This window comes from Giraffa tippelskirchi, chromosome X, assembly GCF_054371585.1.
Source record: "Giraffa tippelskirchi isolate mGirTip1 chromosome X, T2T-mGirTip1v1.2.pri, whole genome shotgun sequence".
Classification (NCBI taxonomy): Eukaryota; Metazoa; Chordata; class Mammalia; order Artiodactyla; family Giraffidae; genus Giraffa; species Giraffa tippelskirchi.
In genome coordinates this window covers 38,906,257-38,929,850 of record NC_137289.1, presented here as the reverse complement: position 1 = coordinate 38,929,850, position 23,594 = coordinate 38,906,257, and the positions used below count along the sequence as shown (strand labels likewise).

At 37.3% G+C, this 23,594-nt stretch overlaps 1 protein-coding gene across 4 annotated transcripts in view; it reads left to right on the top strand.

Annotated features, from left to right (window-relative positions):
* LOC145536789 (plastin-3-like) overlaps positions 1 to 22,962 on the top strand; it is a 38,323-nt gene extending 15,361 nt beyond the window's left edge. For 3 of the 4 annotated variants that reach the window (XM_081566628.1, XM_081566629.1, XM_081566627.1), the window contains 11 exons: positions 1,037 to 1,118; positions 1,893 to 2,058; positions 3,966 to 4,108; positions 11,712 to 11,807; positions 15,945 to 16,140; positions 17,713 to 17,791; positions 18,519 to 18,633; positions 18,821 to 18,954; positions 19,797 to 19,920; positions 20,143 to 20,267; positions 21,731 to 22,962. In XM_081566628.1, the coding sequence (XP_081422754.1) occupies positions 1,037 to 1,118; positions 1,893 to 2,058; positions 3,966 to 4,108; positions 11,712 to 11,807; positions 15,945 to 16,140; positions 17,713 to 17,791; positions 18,519 to 18,633; positions 18,821 to 18,954; positions 19,797 to 19,920; positions 20,143 to 20,267; positions 21,731 to 21,863 (1,393 nt within the window). In that variant the 3' untranslated portion in view covers positions 21,864 to 22,962. Of the gene's footprint in view, positions 1 to 1,036; positions 1,119 to 1,892; positions 2,059 to 3,965; positions 4,109 to 11,412; positions 11,440 to 11,711; positions 11,808 to 15,944; positions 16,141 to 17,712; positions 17,792 to 18,518; positions 18,634 to 18,820; positions 18,955 to 19,796; positions 19,921 to 20,142; positions 20,268 to 21,730 lie in introns of all 4 variants that reach the window. The other variant, XM_081566630.1, reaches the window with a different exon arrangement.
* Positions 22,963 to 23,594: the final 632 nt, after the last annotated feature.

The window sequence follows — 23,594 nt, the reverse complement described above, 5'->3', positions numbered from 1 at the left end:
TTTTACTTGCCACTTATAGGCTGTAAAGAAATAATTTCCCATATATTTTAATAGAGAGACTCATATGATACTATTTGTTTAATATTTAAATTTTGCATGGAAATAAGCACGGTTTTCTCTATGCAAAATAACTTGTTTTAGGACAGTAGTATAAACATCTAAAATGTTAGAGTCTAACTCCAAATTTTACCAAATGAGGTTGTTCTAAGTCAGATCCTGCCCTAATTAATACAACTTTTCTTTCTATCGATATTATCACTGTATTTTCAGCACCAAATATGGTACCTGGTGCATCATCTGCTACTGCTACTGCTAAGTCGCGTCAGTCGTGTCCGACTCTGTGCGACCTCATAGACGGCAGCCCACCAGGCTCCCCTGTCCCTGGGATTCTCCAGGCAAGAGTACTGGAGTGGGTTGCCATTTCCTTCTCCAGGGCATGAAAGTGAAAAGTGAAAGTGGAGTCACTCAGTCGTGTCCGACTCAGTGACCCCATGGACTGCAGCCCGCCAGGCTCCTCCATCCATGGGATTTTCCAGGCAAGAGTACTGGAGTGGGGTGCCATTGCCTTCTCCAGGTGCATCATCTAGGTACTCAATAAATATTTGGTGAATGAAAGAATCTCATGCTCAACTAATTTTCAGTCTTTGTAGATGAAATCATTTTAATTATACATTATATAATCTAACAGAGAGATTCAGTTCCAATGTGGGATATTATCTGTTTTTAACACTTACTCAACAAAGTTTTTAATATCCAAGTAATTCATTCTTCTAAAAGAATGTGAGAAGTACAAAACATTAAATAAGAAAATATGCCCCAATCCCCAACTCAGAAATATTCAACTACTATAAGCACTTTGGTCTTTCCTTTATTTGCATTTTTATATGTATGGTTTTTTGATCAACCTGACTAAAGTCATACATTGCTTTTTTTTCAGATTACATGAGATAGATATTATAATAAGCCTTAAAATATTTGTGAATATTTATGGATTATTTAAAAAATAAGTCAACTTATTTTAAAATTTCTGTTTCAGTAAAATGATCAACCTTTCAGTTCCTGATACAATTGATGAGAGAGCAATCAACAAGAAGAAACTCACACCATTCATCATTCAGGTATGCACTCTTCTCCTCTCCTTCCATGAAACTATTATTTGAGGACCTGTTTTACAGACTGAAGGCTCTGCATTTTGCATTGTCTCATTTAATTCTTACAACAGCTCTGAGTTGAGGATTATTTTCCAGATTTCATAGAAGCTGTGATGCAGAAAGATTTCAGAGCTGTACCAAGGTTAATAGTGCTGGAACTAAAGTTCAAATCCAGGTGTAACTGCAAAGCCCTATATTCTTTTCATTACATTTTGCGTTCAAACATACAGAAATAAGCAAGCATGTTTAAGCTCTTAGTTAATTAGCATGCTTGAAGAATAGAAGGCTTTTATTTTCCATCTCGTATTAGGGCGTTATATAGCAGTATTTCCTCATGCAAGGCCATCTCTTGGGATGAGGAGATTCAGAACTTCTAGAACTCTCATGTGTATTCAGTAGACCTCTCATTTAGGCATTTTAAAAAATTCAACACATAACCCACATGGATATACTTACTCTAGTAACTCAGCCTTTTCCTTTAGGGTCGGTATCTTTCAATCGAGGCTAACTAAAAATGCTGTTAACTTGCCTTGGAAATCTGGAAAAGACTATAAAAATGAGGATAGATTTGTTTTAGCTATGCTTTTAATACCAAAGCTTGGATATTACTTTCTGTGGATCATGTATGGGTAAACTTAATACATAATGTCATTACTGAGTGTTATTTCAGTGAAGGGAGAAAAAGACTGTAAAAAAACAGAAAGGTCAAGAAGCAAGTGTTATAAATTGGCTGTCTTGCAGGAAAACTTGAACTTGGCACTGAATTCAGCTTCTGCCATTGGATGTCATGTTGTGAACATTGGTGCAGAGGATTTGAGGGCTGGGAAGCCTCACCTGGTTTTGGGACTGCTGTGGCAGATCATTAAGATCGGTTTGTTTGCTGACATTGAATTAAGCAGGAATGAAGGTAATGAAACACAGTCATGATCTTGAAAATTGTTTATTGGTTATTTTTTTCTAGTCATGCAGACTGTCACGCTTTCACCTAATTGAGGTGATTAGATGATAATTAGAATTAACAGAAGGTAATGTTATAGTGTTATTCAGGAAAACAGCCTAATTATAACTTTCTTCTTTAGTAGTAATTAACATTTGTCTGGCTCTTTAGAATTCATTTCACAATAAAGACACGAAAACCCAGAGAGTTTAAGGAATTTGTGCAAAGTTCTTTTCTGCTCTACTCACATAGTCCCCACCCCATTACCACCCTCAGGCACACCATCTCCTATTAATTTTAATACCTTTTCTATTCTATTATAGATTTAAGACTCTTCAAAAATATTCTAACCTGCCCTTGATGGTCTCATATTTCCTGAATTAGCAGAAGCACCGTTTTTATAGCATAGGGTTTGATATCACATCATAGACTTGTAGAATGTATAAGCATATGTGATACAATTGTCCTAAGGTCCTAGGAAGTGCTACACTGTCCTCTCCTTTTGAAGTTTAAAATATTAAGCATCACTCCAAATATTCACGTTTTTTTCCGGAAATCACCATATCAATCTTCAGTTACTTTGGGGGAAGAATATATATTGGGAGTTCTCAGTATTTCAGGGTCTCACAATACCTGTCAACAGTCCTATTCTGCACATTTATCCAAGACTTTATGATACTTAAAATTTTCAGTCCACTCAAAGTGGGCTGTATTTAAACAAATAAAATTTTTCTAGTTGCTAGCCTCTTCAGAGCAGTGTTTATCTTGTTAGAGTTAAAGTCCATTGAACAAGGAAAGGAAGACAACAAAATTAAACTACATTGGCTCGTGTAATAAGTCAAATGATTTATCTCTGACAAGGTCTCAGGTGCAGGGAGGTCAGGCTGTTTAATCCTTTCCAGCCTTTTGACTTGGAGATGGAGAGCATGAGGAGGTTTCTGTACAAGTGACAATGTTGCCTCTGCCTTTACTTAAATCCCTCAGTGCCAGAGTGACATGGTGTGAAGTGGAGTCTATGAAAGATGAAGTTTGCCCATTAGAGATATTACTTAGACCTCTTTGGAAGTCAGGCAGTTTTAGTCTTCTTGTTCAGTGTAAATCTCCTTTTATCCTATGGGAGGGAATTATTGCATAAGGACTATACAACTTCTCCATAAAAACAGTACCTAAATTTAGACAATTCTCTGTGCAGATGCCCAAGCTTCTACCTCTTATCTCTGGGGATATTTAACCAAAAACCCTTGGCTTCTTCTGCACATTTAATTCAATAACAAAAAAGTGTTGAGGAACCTTTACATATTAGGTGCTATAGACAATGTAAAGTTGAATTCTTTTTCTTTAAAAACAGGTATGGCAAAAGCCACTACAATATTGTAAAGTAATTAGCCTCCAATTAAATTAATTTAAAAAACCAGGTGTAACATTTCAAGAGTTAGTTATGCTTAAATATAAATACCATAGGGTTTGAATACTCTTTAAATCAAAAGGCTCCAAAGTTTTAAACATACTCCCCCAAGCCTCTGATTTTAATATTATTTAAGAATAGTTTATGTAAATATATGACATAATGTAACAATGTTCAACTTAAAGCTAGAACTTACTTGGTATTTGGAATGTGATGAATAATCAAGATGTTAAAATATGTAATGCTGTGTATTCTTATAATTAAGTGTTTCTATCTGTATCATCTTATAACTCATTATATACTTTCATTTATCTTTATTATTAGACTGTGAGTACCTGAAAACCAGGAACTAGGTCACAGTACTTTTTGTACCTCTGTTACTTACTTAACAGAGTGTCAAAAGACTCAATAAACATGTAATGACTGTTACCATATAATGTATCGGTTGGGTTTTTCTTTTTTTCCTTTGTAGCCTTGGCTGCTTTACTTCGAGATGGTGAGACTTTGGAGGAGCTTATGAAATTATCTCCAGAAGAGCTTCTGCTTAGATGGGCAAATTTTCATTTGGAAAACTCAGGCTGGCAGAAAATCAACAATTTTAGTGCTGACATCAAGGTAACTGTTTAGTTAAATACTTCAGTTCAGTTCAGCTGCTCAGTTGTGTCCGACTCCTTGTGACCCCATGAGCCGCAGCACGCCAGGCCTCCCTGTCCATCACCAACTCCCAGAATCCACCCAAACCCATGTCCATTCAGTCGGTGAAGCCATCCAACCATCTCATCCTCTGTCGTCCCCTTCTCTTCCTGCCCTCAATCTTTCCCAGCATCAGGGTCTTTTCCAATGAGTTAACTCCTTGCATCAGGTGGCCAAAGTATTGGAGTTTCAGCTTCAACATCAGTCCTTCCAATGAACACCCAGGACTGATCTCCTTTAGGATGGACTGGTTGGATCTCCTTGCAGTCAAGGGACTCTCAAGAGTCTTCTCCAACACCACAGTTTAAAAGCATCAATTCTTCTGCACTCAGCTTTCTTTATAGTCCAACTCTCACATCCATACATGACCACTGGAAAAACCATAGCCTTGACTAGACGGACCTTTGTTGACAAAGCGATGTCTCTGCTTTATAATATGCTGTCTAGGTTGGTCATAACTTTCTTTCCAAGGAGTAAGCGTCTTTTAATTTCATGGCTGCAATCACCATCTGCCATGATTTTGGAGCCCAGAAAAATAAAGTCAGCCACTGTTTCCACTGTTTCCCCATCTATTTCCCATGAAGTGATGGAACCAGATGCCATGATCTTAGTTTTCTGAATGTTGGGCTTTAAGCCAACTTTTTCGCTCTCCTCTTTCACTTTCATCAAGAGGATCTTTAGTTTTTCGCTTTCTGCCATAAGGGTGGTATCATCTGCATATCTGAAGTTATTGATATTTCTCCCAGCAATCTTGATTCCAGCTTGTGCTTCCTCCAGCCCATCGTTTCTCATGATGTACTCTGCATATAAGTTAAATAAGCAGGGTGACAATATACAGCCTTAACCGTTTAGTTAAATACTTGACAGGGACATAATAACATGGAGACTTCAGGTCAGCTTAAAGGAGGGAAAATCCTATGAGTTTATCACCCAACCTTGTTGCCTCTAGGCCCTGATGGTAGATTTCAGTAGAGAGACTGAGCCAAGTAAGAGCACCAGCACTAAGTCTAGCTTTCATTTTGTGGAAAGGGGTTTAAATATTACAGTGCTAACATTTTCTATTCTGCCTACTGTTCAACATGCTGTACGAAAAGATCGGCAGTCATGACTTCTGTTCCTAACTGCCTTTCCCAGGCCTCAGTGGATCTGTGTTAGTAAAGGCCTAGAGAGAAAGGGCCTCAGGATTCCCCATTCCCTTTCTTATTTGGCTCCTCTTCTGTCATGTGCTCCCTCCTTCAGGCATTCAGTTCTTGGGGGTAGTTATATACTCTTATGTATGTTTGTATTTCTTACCTCAACCCTGCCCCTATTTTTTAAATTTAAATATATTTTTTAAAATGTTACAATGTTATATTTGTTTCTGCCATACCACAACGCAAATCAGCCATACATTCCCCTCCCTCTCTGGCCTCCTACCCCTCTCCCCATCTCATCCCTCCAGATCATCACAGAGCACCAGACTGGGCTCCCTGTGCTACACTGCAACTTCTCACCAGCTATCCATCTTACACTCCATAGTGTGTGTGTGTGTGTGTGTGTGTGTGTGTGTGTGTGTGTGTGTGTGTGTGTGTATATATATATAGATGCTACTCTCTCCATTCGTCCCACTCTTTCCCTCCCCCACTGTGTCCACAAGTCCATTCTCTGTATCTATGTCTCCATTCCTTCCCTGTAAATAGGTTCATCAGTGTCATTTTTCTAGATTCCATATATATGTATTAATCTACTATATTTGTTTCTCTCTTTCTGACTGACTTCACTCTCTTTAACAGGCTCTAGGTTCATCCATCTCACTAGAACTGACTCAAATTCGTTCTTTTTTATGGCTGAGTAATATTCCATGGTGTATATATACCACATCTTCTTTATCCATTCATCTGTTGATGAACATGTAGGTTGCTCCCATGTCATGGCTGTTGTAAATACTGCTGCTATGAATGTTCGGCTTCCCTCGTAGCTCAGTCGGTAGAGTCTGACTGCAATGCAGGAGACCTAGGTTCAGTCACTGGGTTGGGACGATCCCCTGGAGAAGGAAATGGCAACCCACTCCAGTATTCTTGTCTGGAGAATCCCATGGATAGAGGAGCCTGGCAGGATACCGTCTATGCAGTCGCAAGAGTCAGACACGACTGAGTGACTAAGCACACGTGAATATTGGGGTACATGGATCCTTTTCAGGGTATATGCCCAGTAGTGAGGTTGCTGGGTCATATGGTATTTATTCCTGGTTTTTTAAGGAATCTCCATACTGTTCTCCATAATGGCTGTATCAGTTTACATTCCACCAACAGTATAGGAGGGTTTGCTTTTCTTTACATCCTTTCCAGCATTTATTGTTTGTAGAATTTTTGATGATGGCTATTCTGAATGGTGTGAGGTGATAGCTCATTGTAGTTTTGATTTGAATTTCTCTAAGGATTAATGATGTTGAGCATCTTTTCATGTGTTTCTTGGCCATCTGTATGTCTTCTTTGGAGAAATGTCTGTTTAGGTCTTTTGCCCATTTTTTGAATGCGCTGTTTGTTTTCCTAATATTGAGCTATATGAGCTACTTATATATTCTGGAGATTAATCCTTTGTCAGTTGTTTCATTTGCAATTATTTTCTCCCTTTCTGAGGGTTATCTTTTAATCGTGTTTATTGTTTCCTTTGCTGTGCAAAAGCTTTTAAGTTTAATTAGGTCTATTAGGTTTTTTTTTGTTTTTATTTTCATTACTCTAGGAGGTGGGTCACAGAGGATCTTGCTGTGATTTATATCAAGGAGCATGCTGCCTATGTTTTCTTCTAAGCTTTATAGTTTCTGACCTGATATTTAAGTCTTTAATCCATTTTGAGTTTATTTTTGTGTATGGTGTTAGGAAGTGTTCTAGTTTCATTCTTTTGTAGCTGTCCTGTTTCCCCAGCACTACCTATTGAAGAGGCTGTCTTTTCTCCGTTGTATATTGTTGCCTCTTTTGTCAAAGATAAGGTACCCATAGGTGTGTATAAGCTTATCTCTGGACTTTCTATCTTGTTCCATTGGTCTATGTTTCTGTTTTTGTGCCAGTACCATACTGTCTTGATGACTGTAGATCTGTAGTATAGTCTGAAGTCAGGAATGTTGATTCCTGCAGCTCTGATTTTCTTTGTCAAGATTGCTTTGGCTTTTCAGGGTCTTTTGTGTTTCCATTAAAGTTGTAACTTATTTTGAAAAAAAAAAGTTGCAACTTATTTTGGTTCTATTTCTGTGAAAAATATTATTGGTAGTTTGATAGGGATTACATTGAATCTGTAGATTGCTTTGAGTAGTATAGTCATTTTCACAATATTTCTCCCAATCCAAGAACATGGTATATTTCTCCATCTGTTTGTGTCATATTTGATTTGTTTCATCAGTGTCTCACAGTTTTCTGCATACAGGTCTTTTGTCCCTTTAGGTAGGTTTATTCCTAGGTATTTTATTCTTTTTGTTGCAATGGTGAATGGAATTGTTTCCTTAACATCCCTTTCTGATTTGTCATTGTTAGTGTATAGGAATGCAAGGGATTTCTCTGTATTAATTTTATATCCTACAACTATACCATATTCATTGATTAATTCTGGTAATTTTCTGGTGGAATCTTTATGGTTTTCTATGTTATCATGTCATCTGCAAATAGAGTTTTACTTCTTGTTTTCCAATCTGGATTCCTTTTGTTTCTTTTTCTTTCTTCTCTGATTGCCATGGCTAGGACTTCCAAATCTAGATTGAATAATAGTGGCAAGAGTGGGCACCATTGTCTTGTTCCTAATCTTAGAAGAAATGCTTTCAGTTTTTCGCTATTGAGAATAATGCTTGCTGTGGGTTTGTCGTATATGGCCTTTATTATGTTGAGGTAGGTTCCTTCTGTGCCTACTTTTTGGAGTGTTTTTATCATGAATGGGTATTATATTTTGTCAAAAGCTTTCTCTGCATCTATTTATATGATCGTATGACTTTTATCTTTCAGTTTATTGATATGGTCAATCACATTGATTGATTTGCATATGTTGAAGAATCCTTGCATCCCTGGGATAAATCACCCTTGCTTATGGTGTATGATCCATTAATGTGCTGTTGGATTCTGGTTGCTAAAATTTTGTTGAGGATTTTTGCATCTATATTCATCAATGATATTAGCCTGTAATTTTCTTTTTTGGTGGTATCTTTGTCTGGTTTTGCTCTCAAGGTGATGGTGGCCTCATAGAATGAGTTTGGGAGTTCTCCTTCCTCTGCAATTTTCTGGAAGAATTTGAGCATGATAGGTGTTAGCTCTTCTTTAAACTTTTGGTAGAATTCACCTGTGAAGCCATCTGGCCCTGGGCCTTTGTTTGCTGAAAGATTTTTAAATCACAGTTTCAATGTTGGTGCTTGTGATTGGTCCGTTTGTGATTTCTAATTCTTCCTGTTTCAGTTTTGGAAGGTTGTACTTTTCTAAGAACTTATCCATTTCCAGGTTGTTCATTTTATTGGCATATGGTTGCTCACAGTAGTCTTTTATGATCCTTTGTATTTCTGCGTTCTGTAGTAACTTCTTTTTTGTTTCTAGTTTTATTGATTTGAGTCTTCTCCCTTTTTTCCTTGACGAGTCTGGCTAGTGGGTTGTCAATTTTATATTCTCAAAGAACCAGCTTTTAGTTTTATTGATCTTTGCTATTGTTTCCTTCATGTATTTTTCATTTATATCTTTACGATTTCTGTCCTTCTACTAACTTCAGGGGTTTTTTTTTTTTTGTTCTTCTTTTTCTATTTGCTTTGGCATAAAGTCTGGTTGTTTATGATGTTTTTCTCATTTCTTGAGGTAGGCTCGTATTGCTATAAACTTCCCTCTTTTGCTGCGTCCCATAGGTTTTGGGTTGTCATGTTTTCATTGTCATTTATTTCTAGGTATTTTTAATTTCCTTTTTGATGCCTTCAGTACCTGTTGGTTATTTAGAAGCAGGTTGTTTAGCTTCCATGTGTTTGTGTTTTTTTTTTTTTTTTCCTGTAATTCATATCTAGTCTCATAGCATTGTGGTTCAGAGAAAATGCTTGATACAATTTCAGTTTTCTTAAATTTCCTGATGATTGTGATTGAAGATGTGATCTGTCCTGGAGAGTGTTCCGTGTACACTTGAGAAAAAAGTGTATTCTGCTGTTTTGGAAAGGGAATCTTATTTTTAAATGAATATTGTAAAAAATTCTCCTTTGATATTTTTTTAAAAAAATATTCTGCTTTTAATAGTTTTAAAAAGCAGAGGATTTCTGGGTAATGTGAAAAGGAAGTTCCAATTTATGTTCACATTCAAATTTTCACCTAAAGCCCCTTTTTGGGGTAGTAAGTTACAGACTCTTTGGGGTTTACTCTTCACCTGTCTTTCTCAAGTGCATAGGGAGAAGGCACATACAAATTATTTCTGCACCCTTAGTAGATAGTTGTAAGTGAAAGCACTTTCACAACTGTAATGCCCTACTCCTTAGGAGATAACCTCTGTGCCACTAATGTAAGATCTGGGTTTGCGTTCCATGAATTTCTCTGCAGTGGCTTTCACTCTCACCTGATTCTCCCCATTCTTAGAATAATTTCTGACAAGTGTATCAAACGTACATAGTTGGCTCATTGAAGATACAGCTTTCTAGGCCTCTCCCAGAGCTCTGTACTTAGCAGGTCAGAGCTTACATCTGGCCATCTCCATATTCAGCAACTTCCCTGGGGGATTAGGGTGTACACAATCCATAGGAGTTACCATGAGAAACATTCCTTTATAATCTGTTTGGACTGTCAAGGCCCAGTAATAGAAAACTACCAAAGCTGGGAAGGTGATCTTCAGATGTAACATTGATCTCAGGTGGCCTCGGCCTATAGCAGCTTGAGGCAGGGATTCTGTTCCCAGCCAGAGATTGAGGTCAGGCTACAGCCGTGAGAGAACTGAATCTTAGCCACTAGACCACGAGGGACCAGTGGGACCAAGGCCCTGGCCCATCAGCTGTGTAGAAATGAATTTCCACATAGAGACTGAGACAAGTAAAACAAGTGTTTATTAGGAGGAAAACGTATATGTGAATAGACTCACATGGGTGGGCTCAGAGAGACAGTTGCACCCTCGTGGTGGTTGAAGTCACTTTCATGGAGCATTTCTTCTGGGTTTCCCTTTGCCAGTCATCTTGCTTTGTCTGGTTCTGAGTCCGTGTTTGGTTTATCTCAGGATCCTCCCATGTGTGCATGTGTATCTCTTAGCCAAGATGGATTCTAGTGAAGAGGCCTATGGGTAGGTTGACATCACTTACTATGAGCTTGAGACAGGAGATACATGGGTCCAGGCTGAAGAGTTTCTCCCCTGTGGACAGAAATTCTATAATAGAAGAAACTCCATAAAAACTGGATGATGGAGGAGGCTGGGCCTTGCCCAGATAAGAAATAAAAGACCATATATTCCTCATTCTTGAAGTCAAGGATACCTTTCTGACTACACAGGCACAGGAAGGCTCAATGGAGGTCAAAAGGAAGGGGGCAACACCTCAATTTCTGGCTGGGAACCAAAGCCCTGCTTCAAGGCACTGTGGACTGAGGCTACCCAAAATCACCGTGATGCTACCTCTTCTATCTCTTATCTGGACAGGGCCCAGCCTGCTCCATCATCCAGCTTTTATGGAGTTTCTGCTATTACTATTATGGAGTTTCTGTCCACAGGGAGAAACTTCAGCCTGGGGCCCATGTATGTCCTGCCTCAACATGATAAAGAAACTTCACTCCAGTTCCTGTCCTCTGGTATTCCAGAGAGGCAGAATTGTACTTGACATGTGTGTTGGAGACCCTCATTAAATGTTTACACTAATATAGTGGTTTTCAGGTTTTGTTCTGTGTAGCATCCACACAGCCTGAATTCACCCAGCCCACATCCCATATGAGCAATACCATTTTGTTTTAGGTATTGGTATTCCAAGTAAAAGTGTTCCAGTGTTGAAAGAGGTCAAGGGCTTAAAACAAAGAGAAGCTCATTTGGTTAAATATATTCAGATGATTAAGGGTTTACTGTTATTTCACCACCTCAAGTAGAAATCATTTAAAAATTTTTGTCATTTCAATTTATAATTTAATGCATTGTTAACACAACTAATCTCTTCTCCATAGGTTATGGTATATACATATTATGCTTTGTAATGATATAACCTGTTTATTTTCTCTTTCCCTATGCTTCCTGGATTTCTCCTATCCTACTTGTTTCTCGTGCTTGTTTTATCTGTCAAGCTTATTGACTTCAGTAACTCAGTGAAGGTACAGAACTAGTTATATGTTTTCTAGCATTATTATATTGATGATTTCAATAAATTGTAAAGTCATGACAAAATCCAGTTCATCCATATTCAAGGCAGACATAAGGCCAGATAGGTGGACTTTTCTGGGAAAAGGAACTGTTAAATAAGAAGATAGAGATTTGTGTCACATTCTTACAAAATCCAATGCAAATATCCTTCCACACATGGGACAATAGGATACATTCATTCTTTGTAAATGTGATCTCACTGACATTTGCAATTCATTTTTAGGATTCCAAAGCCTATTTTCATCTTCTCAATCAAATCGCACCAAAAGGACAAAAGGAAGGTGAACCACGGATAGATATTAACATGTCGGGTTTCAATGTAAGTATAGATGTTCTTGTGAATTCTACAAGCTTACAAAATTGTCAATTTCTTATAGATAACAAGAATGCTTATAATTGCATGTTGTGATGTTGGCAGTTTTAAGTATTATCTTAAATTTTATTACTGTAGATGTAATTTATAGACAGAAAGACCAGCTTTGATTTATATTAATAGTTTATTGGTGAGTTCTGTAGTTATGGTGTTGTTGGTTTTTATGGATGGCATAAAATATTCAGAGTAAGTGTGGGGAAATAAGCACTAGAGGCTAACCTTTTCTGAGTGTTTGGATTATAATCACAATGATAGATTTAATGAAAACATATTCTTATGTTGAGAGTAATGTGAATGTGTTTACAAACTCCTGATCTCTCAAATCCAATTTGGTGAATTACTGTCACAGACCATGTTCCCTTGTTACATCACTTATTTGCTCAATGACCTTGGACGAGTTCCTTTGTTCATACATGAAGTAACAAGTTGGCCTAGACTATTGAGTCTCAACTTTCTAGGATCCTGTTGTTCTTTGTATTCATTAGATATGGAATGGATTCTACTGATTTTTAAAAAATGCACATTTCTAGCATATTTCATATCCACTTCAGGATTGAGTGGATTACACTTGCTAAACATTTTATGCAGCCCTTATCAGAACTGAATTTGTCACTGACTTGTAGTACTTACATTTCTGTCTGTTTTTAAATCTGAAATTCTTCAGTTCAGGTCCCTCTTGGCACAAATGAGGGGCCCTCCTGTGCATGAAGGAAGCTATCTGGGATGGCTAGCCAGGTGATCTTATGCCTGGGTAGATAACACCAGTGTACTGATTCTGATTATGATACAGCTCTTCTCTAGTCACTTCTCCCTGGTTGATCTTAAAGCACTCCCTTCGCTGTCTCTGTCCTCCTCAGAATCCTTTAAGGATTCCCCGTTGACTTAAGAGTTCAATCTGAAATGTTCTGCTGTGCACGTGAAGCCCTGCTACACCATCTTGCTCCATTTCTTCTAGCCAGGGCAATTTCCTACTGCTCTGTCCACACATTCATTTTACTGTTGAGCCTTTCATCATGCTTTTCCTTTGTTTTTCAGTGTCCTTTATCTTTGTCAGTCTTATACCTTCTTTAGGGATATGTATCTCCATCATAACATCCAGTTTCCTCATGATCCTTTGTGATTCCTCTCTGCCTCCATACTCCACCATCCCAGGCAACCACTGATTTGCTTTCTTTCAATGTAGTTTGAATTTTTGAGAATTTTATGGAATCATATAATAGGTGCCCTTTTTTTAATCAAGCTTCTTTCAGCGTTATTATTTTGAGATTCATCTGTGTTGTTACATAAATCAGAAATTCATTCCTTTTTATTGCTGAATAATATTTCAGTGAATGGATATGCTATAATTTGTTATCCATTCACCCCAATGAACATTTGGATTGTTTCAAGTTTGAGGCTATTACAAATACAGCTGCTCTGAACATTCATATACAAGTCTTTGTGTGAGTTTATGCATTCATTTATCTTTGGTAAATACCTAGGAGTAGAATGGCTGGGTAATGGTATATGTGCGTTTAACTTTTCTAAGCAGCCGCCAAGTTGTTTTCCAAAATGGTTGTACCATTGCACATTGCTACCAGTAGCACATGAAAGTTCCAGTTCATCCACATGCTCACTGACACTTTAATGTGGTTAGTTTAAACATTAAGAATTTTGGCAGTGGTAGAGGTGTCTCATTGTGATTTTAATTTGCATTTCCCTAATGGCTAATGATGTTGAACATCTTTCCATGTAGTTATTTGCTGTCTATACATCTTTGTTTAAACACTTTACCCATTTTAATTGCATTGTTTGTTTTCTTATCAAGTTTTGAGTGTTTTATATATTTTGGATATAAGTCCTTGATTGGATATGTGATTTGCAGATACTTAGTCCCAGTGGTTTTCCAAGAACAGGCATTGTTTAATTTGAACAAAGTCAGATTTAGTCATTTTTTTTCTTTGACAAATCATGCTTTTGATGTTGTATCTAAGAAATTTTAGCCTAACACAAGGTCACAAACATTTCTTATGTCTCCTCTTAGAGGGTTTATAGTTGGGGTTTTATATCTAGTTTTTTATTTATAGTTTTGGGTTTATACATTTACATGTGTGTGTGTATTGAAGGTTAATTTTGAATATGATGTGAGGTATGGGCTGAAGTTCTTTTTGGCATATATATATATATTTATTTGATTGTCTTTTGTTTCATTATTCTGTATCTTAATTTTTTAAAATTGTTACTATTTCAACGTTTCCTTCTACTCCAATATCATCAATGCTTTTTGTTTAAGAATGCCGAGATGATAAAAAATATGAGATTTAAAAATAAAGATAGTCACATGCATCGAACATGGAATGGTGCTCTGTTTCACATATGACAATACACATGTCTCAATGCCATTCTCCCAGAACGTCCCACCCTCACCTTCTCCCTCAGAGTCCATAAAATTGTTCCATGCATCTGTGTCTCTCATTCTGTCCCGCATATAGGGTTATCGTTACCATCTTTCAGATTCCATATATATGCATTAGTATACTGTATTGTTGTTTTTCTTTCTGGCTTACTTCACTCTGTATAATGGGCTCCAGTTTCATCCATCTCAGTAGAACCGGTTCAAATGTATTTTTTTTAATGGCTGAGTAATATTCCATTGTGTATATGTACCACAGGGGGCCGGGGCAGTGGGATGATCCAGAGGGATGGGAGGGGGAGGGAGGTGGGTGGGGGGTTCGGGAAGGGGAACACATGTAAACCCATGGCTGATTCTTGTCAATGTATGGCAAAAACTATTACAATATTGTAAAGTAATTAGCCCCCAAGTAAAATAAATAAATTTATAAAAAAAAAAAAAAAAAATAAAGATAGTAAATAGCATGAACCAGAAGTATTAAAGTAACAGAAAATAGAATAGGCTCTATGAGATGAACTCACTAGGCTCATGGAGAATCCCAAAGGCTGAATCCCAGTCAACTGCTCATCTGCTGGTGGTTACTGATTGCTCTGCAATGGTAACAGTGAAGGGTAACACAGTAAATACCCATTCTTCTGGAGACCTAGATGATCGAGGCCCCTCACTGGAGATGAAAAAAGTAAAGATAGCATCACCCATTAAAGACAGAGTTAAGACTCAAATTATAGAATCTGAACTGTGTTGGTTTGTAAGTAACATTCCTCAAATTTCCTTTATCTCTTATTTCCCCCTTATTATAAAAATCCCTTCTTACCTGACACTCTTTTCCAGAAGACATACATTTACCCTGGGGCATACTGGGGTGGCCACATCTATAGTAACTGCCAAGAGAAGTCTAGAGGGGGCAGATCACTGGAAACGAATAATCCAAAAGCAATTGTTCCTCCTGCAGCTCCAGTTTTTTTTTACTTTTATTGTTGGGAGGTGGGGATGGTGAGCACTTGGGAAACTATCTTTAATTTGGTATGAAATTATCAGATCTGTAACTTATACTCCTCACCAAACTGTATGTTAGTCAAGAAATCAGCATGCATCTTTCCAAAAGGAAAGAAGTTGGGGTTGAGGGGGTGGGGGGGACAAAACAGAGAAGAAGTTAGGAGTCCTAGGAATTAGCTGAAAGTAAGTATTTTACACAGAAATAGACAACTTTGCTTCCTGGATGGAAAAGTAAAATCAAAAAATAGTTTAAGAGAAAGATGATAATTTGAAATATGTAATTTAAACCTCAAAATTATTGGAGCCTGGTATCCTTGATTATTATTGTAAAAAATTTCTTCATAATTCCTTCATCTTTTTCAGCCTTACACCCTCTTTAGGGCCTAAATTTAAAATCTGAACAAGTTTCACTTTTTTTCTTAATGAATTTTGGCATGAGAGAAGTAATTTCAGTTGAGTGAAATGTATCCTGTCCTTAGATTCGTGATCTGGTGCCATCTAGGGTATTTTCAAGGTACTGCATATCCAGCACAGGCAACTTTTTTTTTTTTTTTTTGCATTCAAAACAGTAATATAAGTACCATGTGTTGGCTAAGAAAAAATAGAATTGTATACCCAGCTTATCATTGTAGGGCAAAGTTTCTATATTTTTAGTATGGCCTTTTTTTAAAAAAAGTCTTATTTTACTTCAACAGGAAACAGATGATTTGAAGAGGGCTGAGAGTATGCTTCAACAAGCAGACAAATTAGGTTGCAGAAAGTTTGTTACCCCAGCTGATGTTGTCAGTGGGAACCCCAAACTGAACTTAGCCTTTGTGGCTAACCTGTTTAATAAATACCCAGCACTCACTAAGCCAGAGAACCAAGATATTGATTGGACTCTATTAGAAGGTAATAGAGTATACAGGTTTAGTATACAGGTTTCTTAAATTATATTTGGGGCTACACAGTAGAAATACATAGGCCACGATGATTTCATAATCTTGATTTAATAAGTTTCCTTATCTACTTTCCTTTAGCAACTGTCTACTATAAGTAGTCCCAAGGGCTGAGTAAAAAGTGGCAACTGATAGAAAGGGATGATACAAGGGAACTTTTATTTTAATTTACTTATTTTTGGCTGCTCTGGGTCTTTGTTGCTGCGTGTCGGCTTTCTCTAGTTGCTGCACCCGGGGGCTACTCTTTGTTTTGGTGCTCAGCCTTCTCATTGGGGTGGCTTCTCTTGTTGAGGAGCGTAGGTTCAGTAGTTGGGCTTCGTTGCCCCATGGCATAGGGGATCTTCCTGAACCAGGGATCGAACCTGTGTCCCCTGCTTTGGCAGGAGGACTTTTATCCACTGTACCACCAAGGAAGTCTGGGAACTTTTAAAGTAAGCTAGCCTAGGATCACTTAGTATAAGGCCACTTAGTAAACCAATGTTTTATTTTAATATTTTGTATTTAGGTCACTTATTTTTAAACCTCCCTCCAAAAAAATGCACGTGTGCATAAAATTTGACCTATGTAAATCTGCAGTATTTGATTCATTCTTGCATAGTCAGACTAACTGAAACTGCTCTCATTTCCTTTCACCTTTAACCTACTCAAAAAATAATAATAATGCATGTAAATATTCATTTAATTTGGGAAAGGCAGAGTATACCTTTGCCAGATTATATATGCATGAAGTATAGTACTTAAAAATTAACAAATGTAATTAGTAGCTCATTGCATATCCACTAGCATTATTATGAAATCAGATGGTAAAGAATCTGCCTGCAGTGCAGGAGACCTGGGATCAATCCCTGGGTTGGGAAGATCCCCTGGAGAAGGGAATGGCTCCCCACTCCAGTGTTCTTGCCTAAGAAATCCGTGGACAGAGGATTCTGGAAGGCTACAGTCCATGGGATCACAAAGAGCTGGACACAACTTAGCAACTAATACTTCAAACTCTCAATTAGCAGCTCATTGCATATATACTAGGATTACTGTAAAATCTTTAAATTTTATGCTTTTGAAGTTTCAAATAATTTGTTGCTCTAATATAGGCACGTAAAAAAAAAGTACATATATGTAACTTAGTATCAGTATTTTTAAATGGGTAGAGAGAAGATGTAAATTAATGTGTATAGAGGTTTGTATGACCATGGTAAATTTTTCTAATAAAAACTAAACCAATAATATCAGTTACTTTAGAAGTATGGGGATTTGGGGAGATACTGGAGAAGGATGAGATAGGGAAGAGAGCATAAAAAGTTCGTATACCTCTTAGCTGGTTATAATAAGGTTATATTTTTACTTTTAAAAGAAAGTCATCCAATTTAAAAAACAAGAGAGTATGTATTTAGAGAGACTGCTTAGAGATTCATATTGGAGAAAACCTTTAGATCTGAAAAAAAAATAATCATCTAATTGTGGGTTGATGTTATATGCACATATGCAAGGTGTTTAATGATTATATAAACACTGTGAATATTTTTAATAGGAGAAACTCGCGAAGAAAGAACCTTTCGTAACTGGATGAACTCTCTTGGTGTTAATCCCCATGTAAACCATCTCTATGCGTAAGCCTTCCAATGCTCTTGTAAAGTTTTGAACATCATGAATGGATGCTGCATAAATAATTATAGCTCTAAACCTTTTCTAAATGTTAGTTTGTAGCCATTACTTTATTGGAAAATGTGGTGACTTCCGTTATCATTTCCCAAATACACAAAAGCCCAGATTATTTCTTTACATGGTCATTAAGTGAAAAAATGTATAAATATCTTTCTAACACCCTAGGGAACAGAGACTTTATATTTTGAAACGGAGACCAGAGAGCACATTAAGTAGACCATCCATGATGCCTTGAGGTCTTTGTGTTCACTGTTCTCTCAGCCTGGAATGTTCTTTTCCACATCAAATGCTTTATTCCCTTGCTATATTCAAGCCGCTGATTCAGATCCTAACCACCACCTACCACTGCCTAACTCCTAACCTCTTTCTTTTTGTTTTTCATAGCAATTAAATACATTCCCCTAACCCATTTATCCATATACTTGTTTATTCTCTTTCTTTCTCTGACTCTAAAGGCCTGGAATTTTTCTCCTATGAGCCCAGCTTCTAGAACAGTTCTTTGCAAACAATAAGCTCTCAATAACTATTTTTAAGTGAATTGGATGGTGTTAGCTCCATTTTTAGCACAGATTAATAAAATACATGAGTCTTTTGACAGTGTAGTGTCCTTGTTTTTAAGGAAACAGGCTCTGCTCTCTGAAAACACTGATCAAACTCTTTTTAAATCATCAGTGACCTGCAAGATGCCCTGGTAATCTTACAGCTATATGAACGAATTAAAGTTCCTGTTGACTGGAGTAAGGTGAATAAACCTCCATACCCGAAACTTGGAGCCAACATGAAAAAGGTAGCTAATTAAGTTGCTGCACATATTTGTTACGGACTGTTTTTATTCTCAATTTGTTTCTTTTGTTTGGGAAACTCTTTGACTCTGAGCTTCTTGAGGACAGAAACTGTGTCTTACTTTGTGCGCACCTGCATATAAAGATTAAACAAGTGAAAATCTTTAATCATTTGCTTTTGTTTGTTTGCAGCTAGAAAACTGCAACTATGCTGTTGAATTAGGGAAGCATCCTGCCAAATTCTCCCTGGTTGGCATTGGAGGGCAAGACCTGAATGATGGAAATCAAACCCTGACTTTAGCTTTGGTCTGGCAGCTGATGAGAAGGTATAGTATACAATTTTAACTGCTCAAGTTCACTATCATACAGGTCTGTGATCTAGTCTTTACTATTTCTAAGGAAACGTATCAATGACTACACCTTTGAAATTTTTATGTTTAGACTCCGAAGTGAGTTTAAGTAATGAGTATATGTTGGATGGTCAATGGGAAATGCCTTCTCGATAGTGAGGCAACAGAATTGTGAATATTTCCCTTTTTTATAATCTGCCTGACACAGACCTGAGCCTCATTTAGAGTTGGTGAATAAAAACAGCAAAAATTATGAACATGTATACATTTGAGAAAGAAGATCTCTTAACTGTAATGCTAAAAAGCAATTCATTATAACTGGGTACCAGCCAAAGCACAGCTTACTTTAAGTCGTTACCAGGGGTTGGCCTAGTACACAGTGAGCCTGCAGTAAGTAGACTGGTGGACTTACTCAGTAGAGCGCTGAAAATCTTCCCACCAGCAGTGCAAAAGGCAGCTCAATGGCAAGCCACTACTGCCTGAAATTTTTTTTTTCATATAGTGTGAATGTCTTCTCGTGAAATCTTTCCTTTAATCTCTCAAACCTAAGGAAAAGAAATGAAAGATAAAGCATTCTAATAATTGTATTTTTTTTCTAATAAACTAGGACAGAAACTGTTCTGCTGCTTTTTTAAAATTAATTTCTATTGGTGTTTAGTTGCTTTACAATGTTGTGTTAGTTTCTGCTATACAGCAAAGTGAATCAGCTATATGTTTAAATATATCCCGTCTTTTTCAGCACAGAGCATTGAGTCGAGTTCCCTATCCTATGCAGTAGCTTCTCATTAGTTACCTATTTCTTCTGCTGCTTCATTTAGATATACCCTCAATGTCCTGGAAGATCTCGGTGATGGTCAGAAAGCTAATGACGACATCATTGTAAGCTGGGTGAACAGAACATTGAATGAAGCTGGAAAATCAACCTCCATTCAGAGTTTTAAGGTAAGAATTCCATGTTTGACTATTAAACGTTATGTTTGCTATAAAAAGTATCTATAGTTTGGAAAGCTAGCCTTTGGATTCTTTGTGAGTGAGATCATTGTGGGGCTAACGACATGATTCTTTTCTAATTCACTAGACTTTGTTTTTGACAGCGTTATATAAGTGATCATGCATTAATTTGTACACATGGAAATTCTCAAATGTATTGTCCTTTTACTCTAGGATAAGACGATCAGCTCTAGTTTGGCAGTTGTGGATTTAATTGACGCCATCCAGCCAGGCTGCATAAACTATGACCTTGTTAAGAGTGGCACTCTGACAGAAGATGACAAGCACAATAATGCCAAGTAAGGGATGCTGCCTAATATCCTCATAAGGGCATAGACATTGTAGGCAGGCAGATCTGCATTATCATTCAGGTTCTGCCACTCAAGAATGGTGTCAGCTGGGGGAAGCATCTTCTAGCCTCAGATTCCTCATCCATAAAATGGGAGCAATAATACTTACCTTGGAGATTTTGAAATGAGTAAAATACGTTAAGAGCCTAACATTGCTGCACCTGACCTAATAGGTAGGTGCTCAGTCAGCCATTGGTTTGTAGGTTATAGAAATAATGTATGTGTTAAAGCAACTTAGCTGCAAACTTAGAACAGAAGAAAAATGGGCTAAGGATAACCATGCCTTTGATAGGGTTTTCTTTTGTTGCACTCTTTTCAAACGTTTTTAAAACTTACTGTGCATAGCCCACCTTACTACATACACTGAGTTTATCTTGGTCCCTTAAGTGGGCAGGATGCTAAACCCTCAGCTGAAACCGTGCCTTGAAAGTTCCCTGCATTTTGACAACATGCAGAAGGTCCTTCCCACCTGCCTCTTCCCTTCTTCTCCAAAGATCTAGACTGTGATCTGGTTTCATGGGCAACCCATGAAAGCTCTCCTAGTATACACTGAAAATCAGCTCCCAACAGGGCTTCACAAGATAGCTAAGAAGCATTACTGTAAAACTTCATTTTGGCATCACATACTGCATCACATCATTTCTTCCCTCCTTGAAAAAAATATTTGCAGCATAATATGATAAAGATTTATAGAGAACTCCTCAAAGTTCTTTTTCCAGAAACTTGATCATATTTAAAGATTCCTGTTATAGAACACCTAGAAATGCCTTGTGTATTAATTGAGGGGTGCTCCTGCAAATTTCCTCGGCTGGACATGTCAGTTCTTAACTCCTTTCCTTTTTCTACCCTTTTCATTCCTTGCTTCAGCCACACTGGCATGTACCATACAGACTGTCTCTCCTCCCTTGGATATTTCGAAGTATTCACTGCATCTATGAAATTGTATTTTGCATCTGGCACAGTTTTCCATTCTGTGTCTCTAAGATCTCGTGATAGCCACTGTTATCTTATTACATGCTCAATGAGAATATCAATATCTGAGTAATTATATATACATATTTTCAACATCTGGGTATATATACATATATGTATATACACACACACACACATATTCTAGAAAAGTGTTTTTTCATATCAGTGCTCCTAAATTGTTCTCATTTTACATTGTAGAAAAGGAGTGAATAAATATCATCAGCCCCAAATAGTAGAGCTTAAAAATCTGGTATCACTTATGAGTGACCTCAAAAAATAAAAGAGAAGACAATGAAAAATAAAGTCATTCTGATCTGAACTCTCACTGTAGAAGTTTTGCATCCTAGACAGTTGAGTATATAAGAGGAAATAGATGCCTCATGTCAGTGCCCATGACTGACCAGAATTGCACTTCAATTTTTGTTTCCTCCAAAAAATAGGTACGCAGTGTCGATGGCTAGAAGACTTGGAACCAGGGTGTACGCTCTCCCAGAAGACCTTGTGGAAGTAAAGCCCAAGATGGTCATGACTGTGTTTGCATGCTTGATGGGCAGGGGTATGAAGAGAGTGTAAAATAACCAATTTGAATAAAAAACAACCTTGCTCCCAGGTGCATGATTAGCAGTACAGCAATTTCTGGCCGAAGTGCTCATGGCTTAAGAAACTATTGGTTATTGAAAGGACTTTTTAGTTTTCACAAGACTAAGCTCATCATGGGAGCCCTCAGGTGAAAGAGTTTTAGTAGCAACAACTCCTCTTTCCCATAGTCAAGGTGGATTTGTCAGGCCCACCTGAAATGTGCCCGTAGTCAAATCATTTACTCGCTCCTCATAGATCGCTGCCCTTGACATTTTCCATTGCTGTACGTATTTCTATGTATCTGTTTTCCTCTTAGAATGTCCACCTCGTGGGACTTGCTTAGATGATTGAATATGAATATTATTGATATTAGGCAATAATTTGCTTTCCATCCAGTATGCTAGTTCTTATTCAAGAACTGTGGTCAGAGGGTATTTGTATATGAGTATCCTTTGCTTATCTTTCTAGTACTGAAAATTGACAGAAGTAACTGGCTGTGCAGAATGTAATAGAAGCTTTTCATATTCTTTTATTCTTAAAATCAGTATCTTTTTACAGTATTCTGTCTACATGATCCTTTTTTGTACATTTAAGAATATTTTGATTACGTTAAATAAGACTGCTGATTTTGCTACTTTTTTAAGGGGTCTTCAAGTAAGTAAAAAACATAGAGGGAAATGTACCTTGAATTTCCATCTTCCCTCCCACACTAAAGCTGTAAACACTTGACATATTTTGTCCTGAAACATTGGTTCAATATATGCTTATTTGTTTTAAAACATGTACCATCAAACTCTCTCTTTAGATTTAAAATGCTGTTGAATATGACACTTTTGAGGAGAGAGTGGGCTCAGAATTTAGGAAGGATATGGTAGGCCAAGTATGCTAAGTGTATATTAAATTTTCTAATTTTACACCTAAGATAAGGAGATGTGGTCACTAAAAAATAAACATATATGTAGGACTTAATGTACTCTAATGTACTCTTGCTTTGTCAAGCTGTTTGCTATAGTTTTTAAGATCATAATGTTACTCTAACTCTAATGTAATCTGGTAGCGATTATTAGTTCAAATAAAGGCATTTACATAATTAGTCTCTTCGTGCCTCTGTCCCTTCTTAGTATGCCTATAATGTTTGCCAGTTTTTTTTCTCCAATATTCTAACTCATTTTCTGGTGTACTTTATAATATGATGTTTGTTAAATTTATGCTTTTGGAGCTGAATTACACAGATGGACAGATTAAGGTTATAATCCTCAATGAGGTAAGATGGTTTTCTCCAACTTACCAAAATTTCTTAGTCCATTTTCTCCCTTTTTCTTTCTTTTCATGTCATTCAATCTTTTCAGTGTTCAGTAATGACACGATATGTGTTTGCATGCGTGCTAAGTCACTTCAGTCTTGTTGGACTCTTTGTGACCCTATGGACTGTATCCCGCCAGGCTCCTCTGTCCATGGGATTCTCCAGGCAAGAATACTGGAGTGGGTTGTCATTCCCTTCTCCAGGGGATCTTTCCAACACAGGGCTAGAACCTGCATCTCCTGCAACTCCTGCATTGCAGGCGATTCTTTACTGCTGAGCCACCAGGGACGCCTGTTCTATGGTATACAGAAGGTCAAAACAATGGGGATCCAAACAACCAGGGAGGAGAGGTGGCTTATGACAGGTTTTCTTAGCCTCATCACTATTGACATTTTGGGCTGGATAATTCTTTGTTGGAGGTG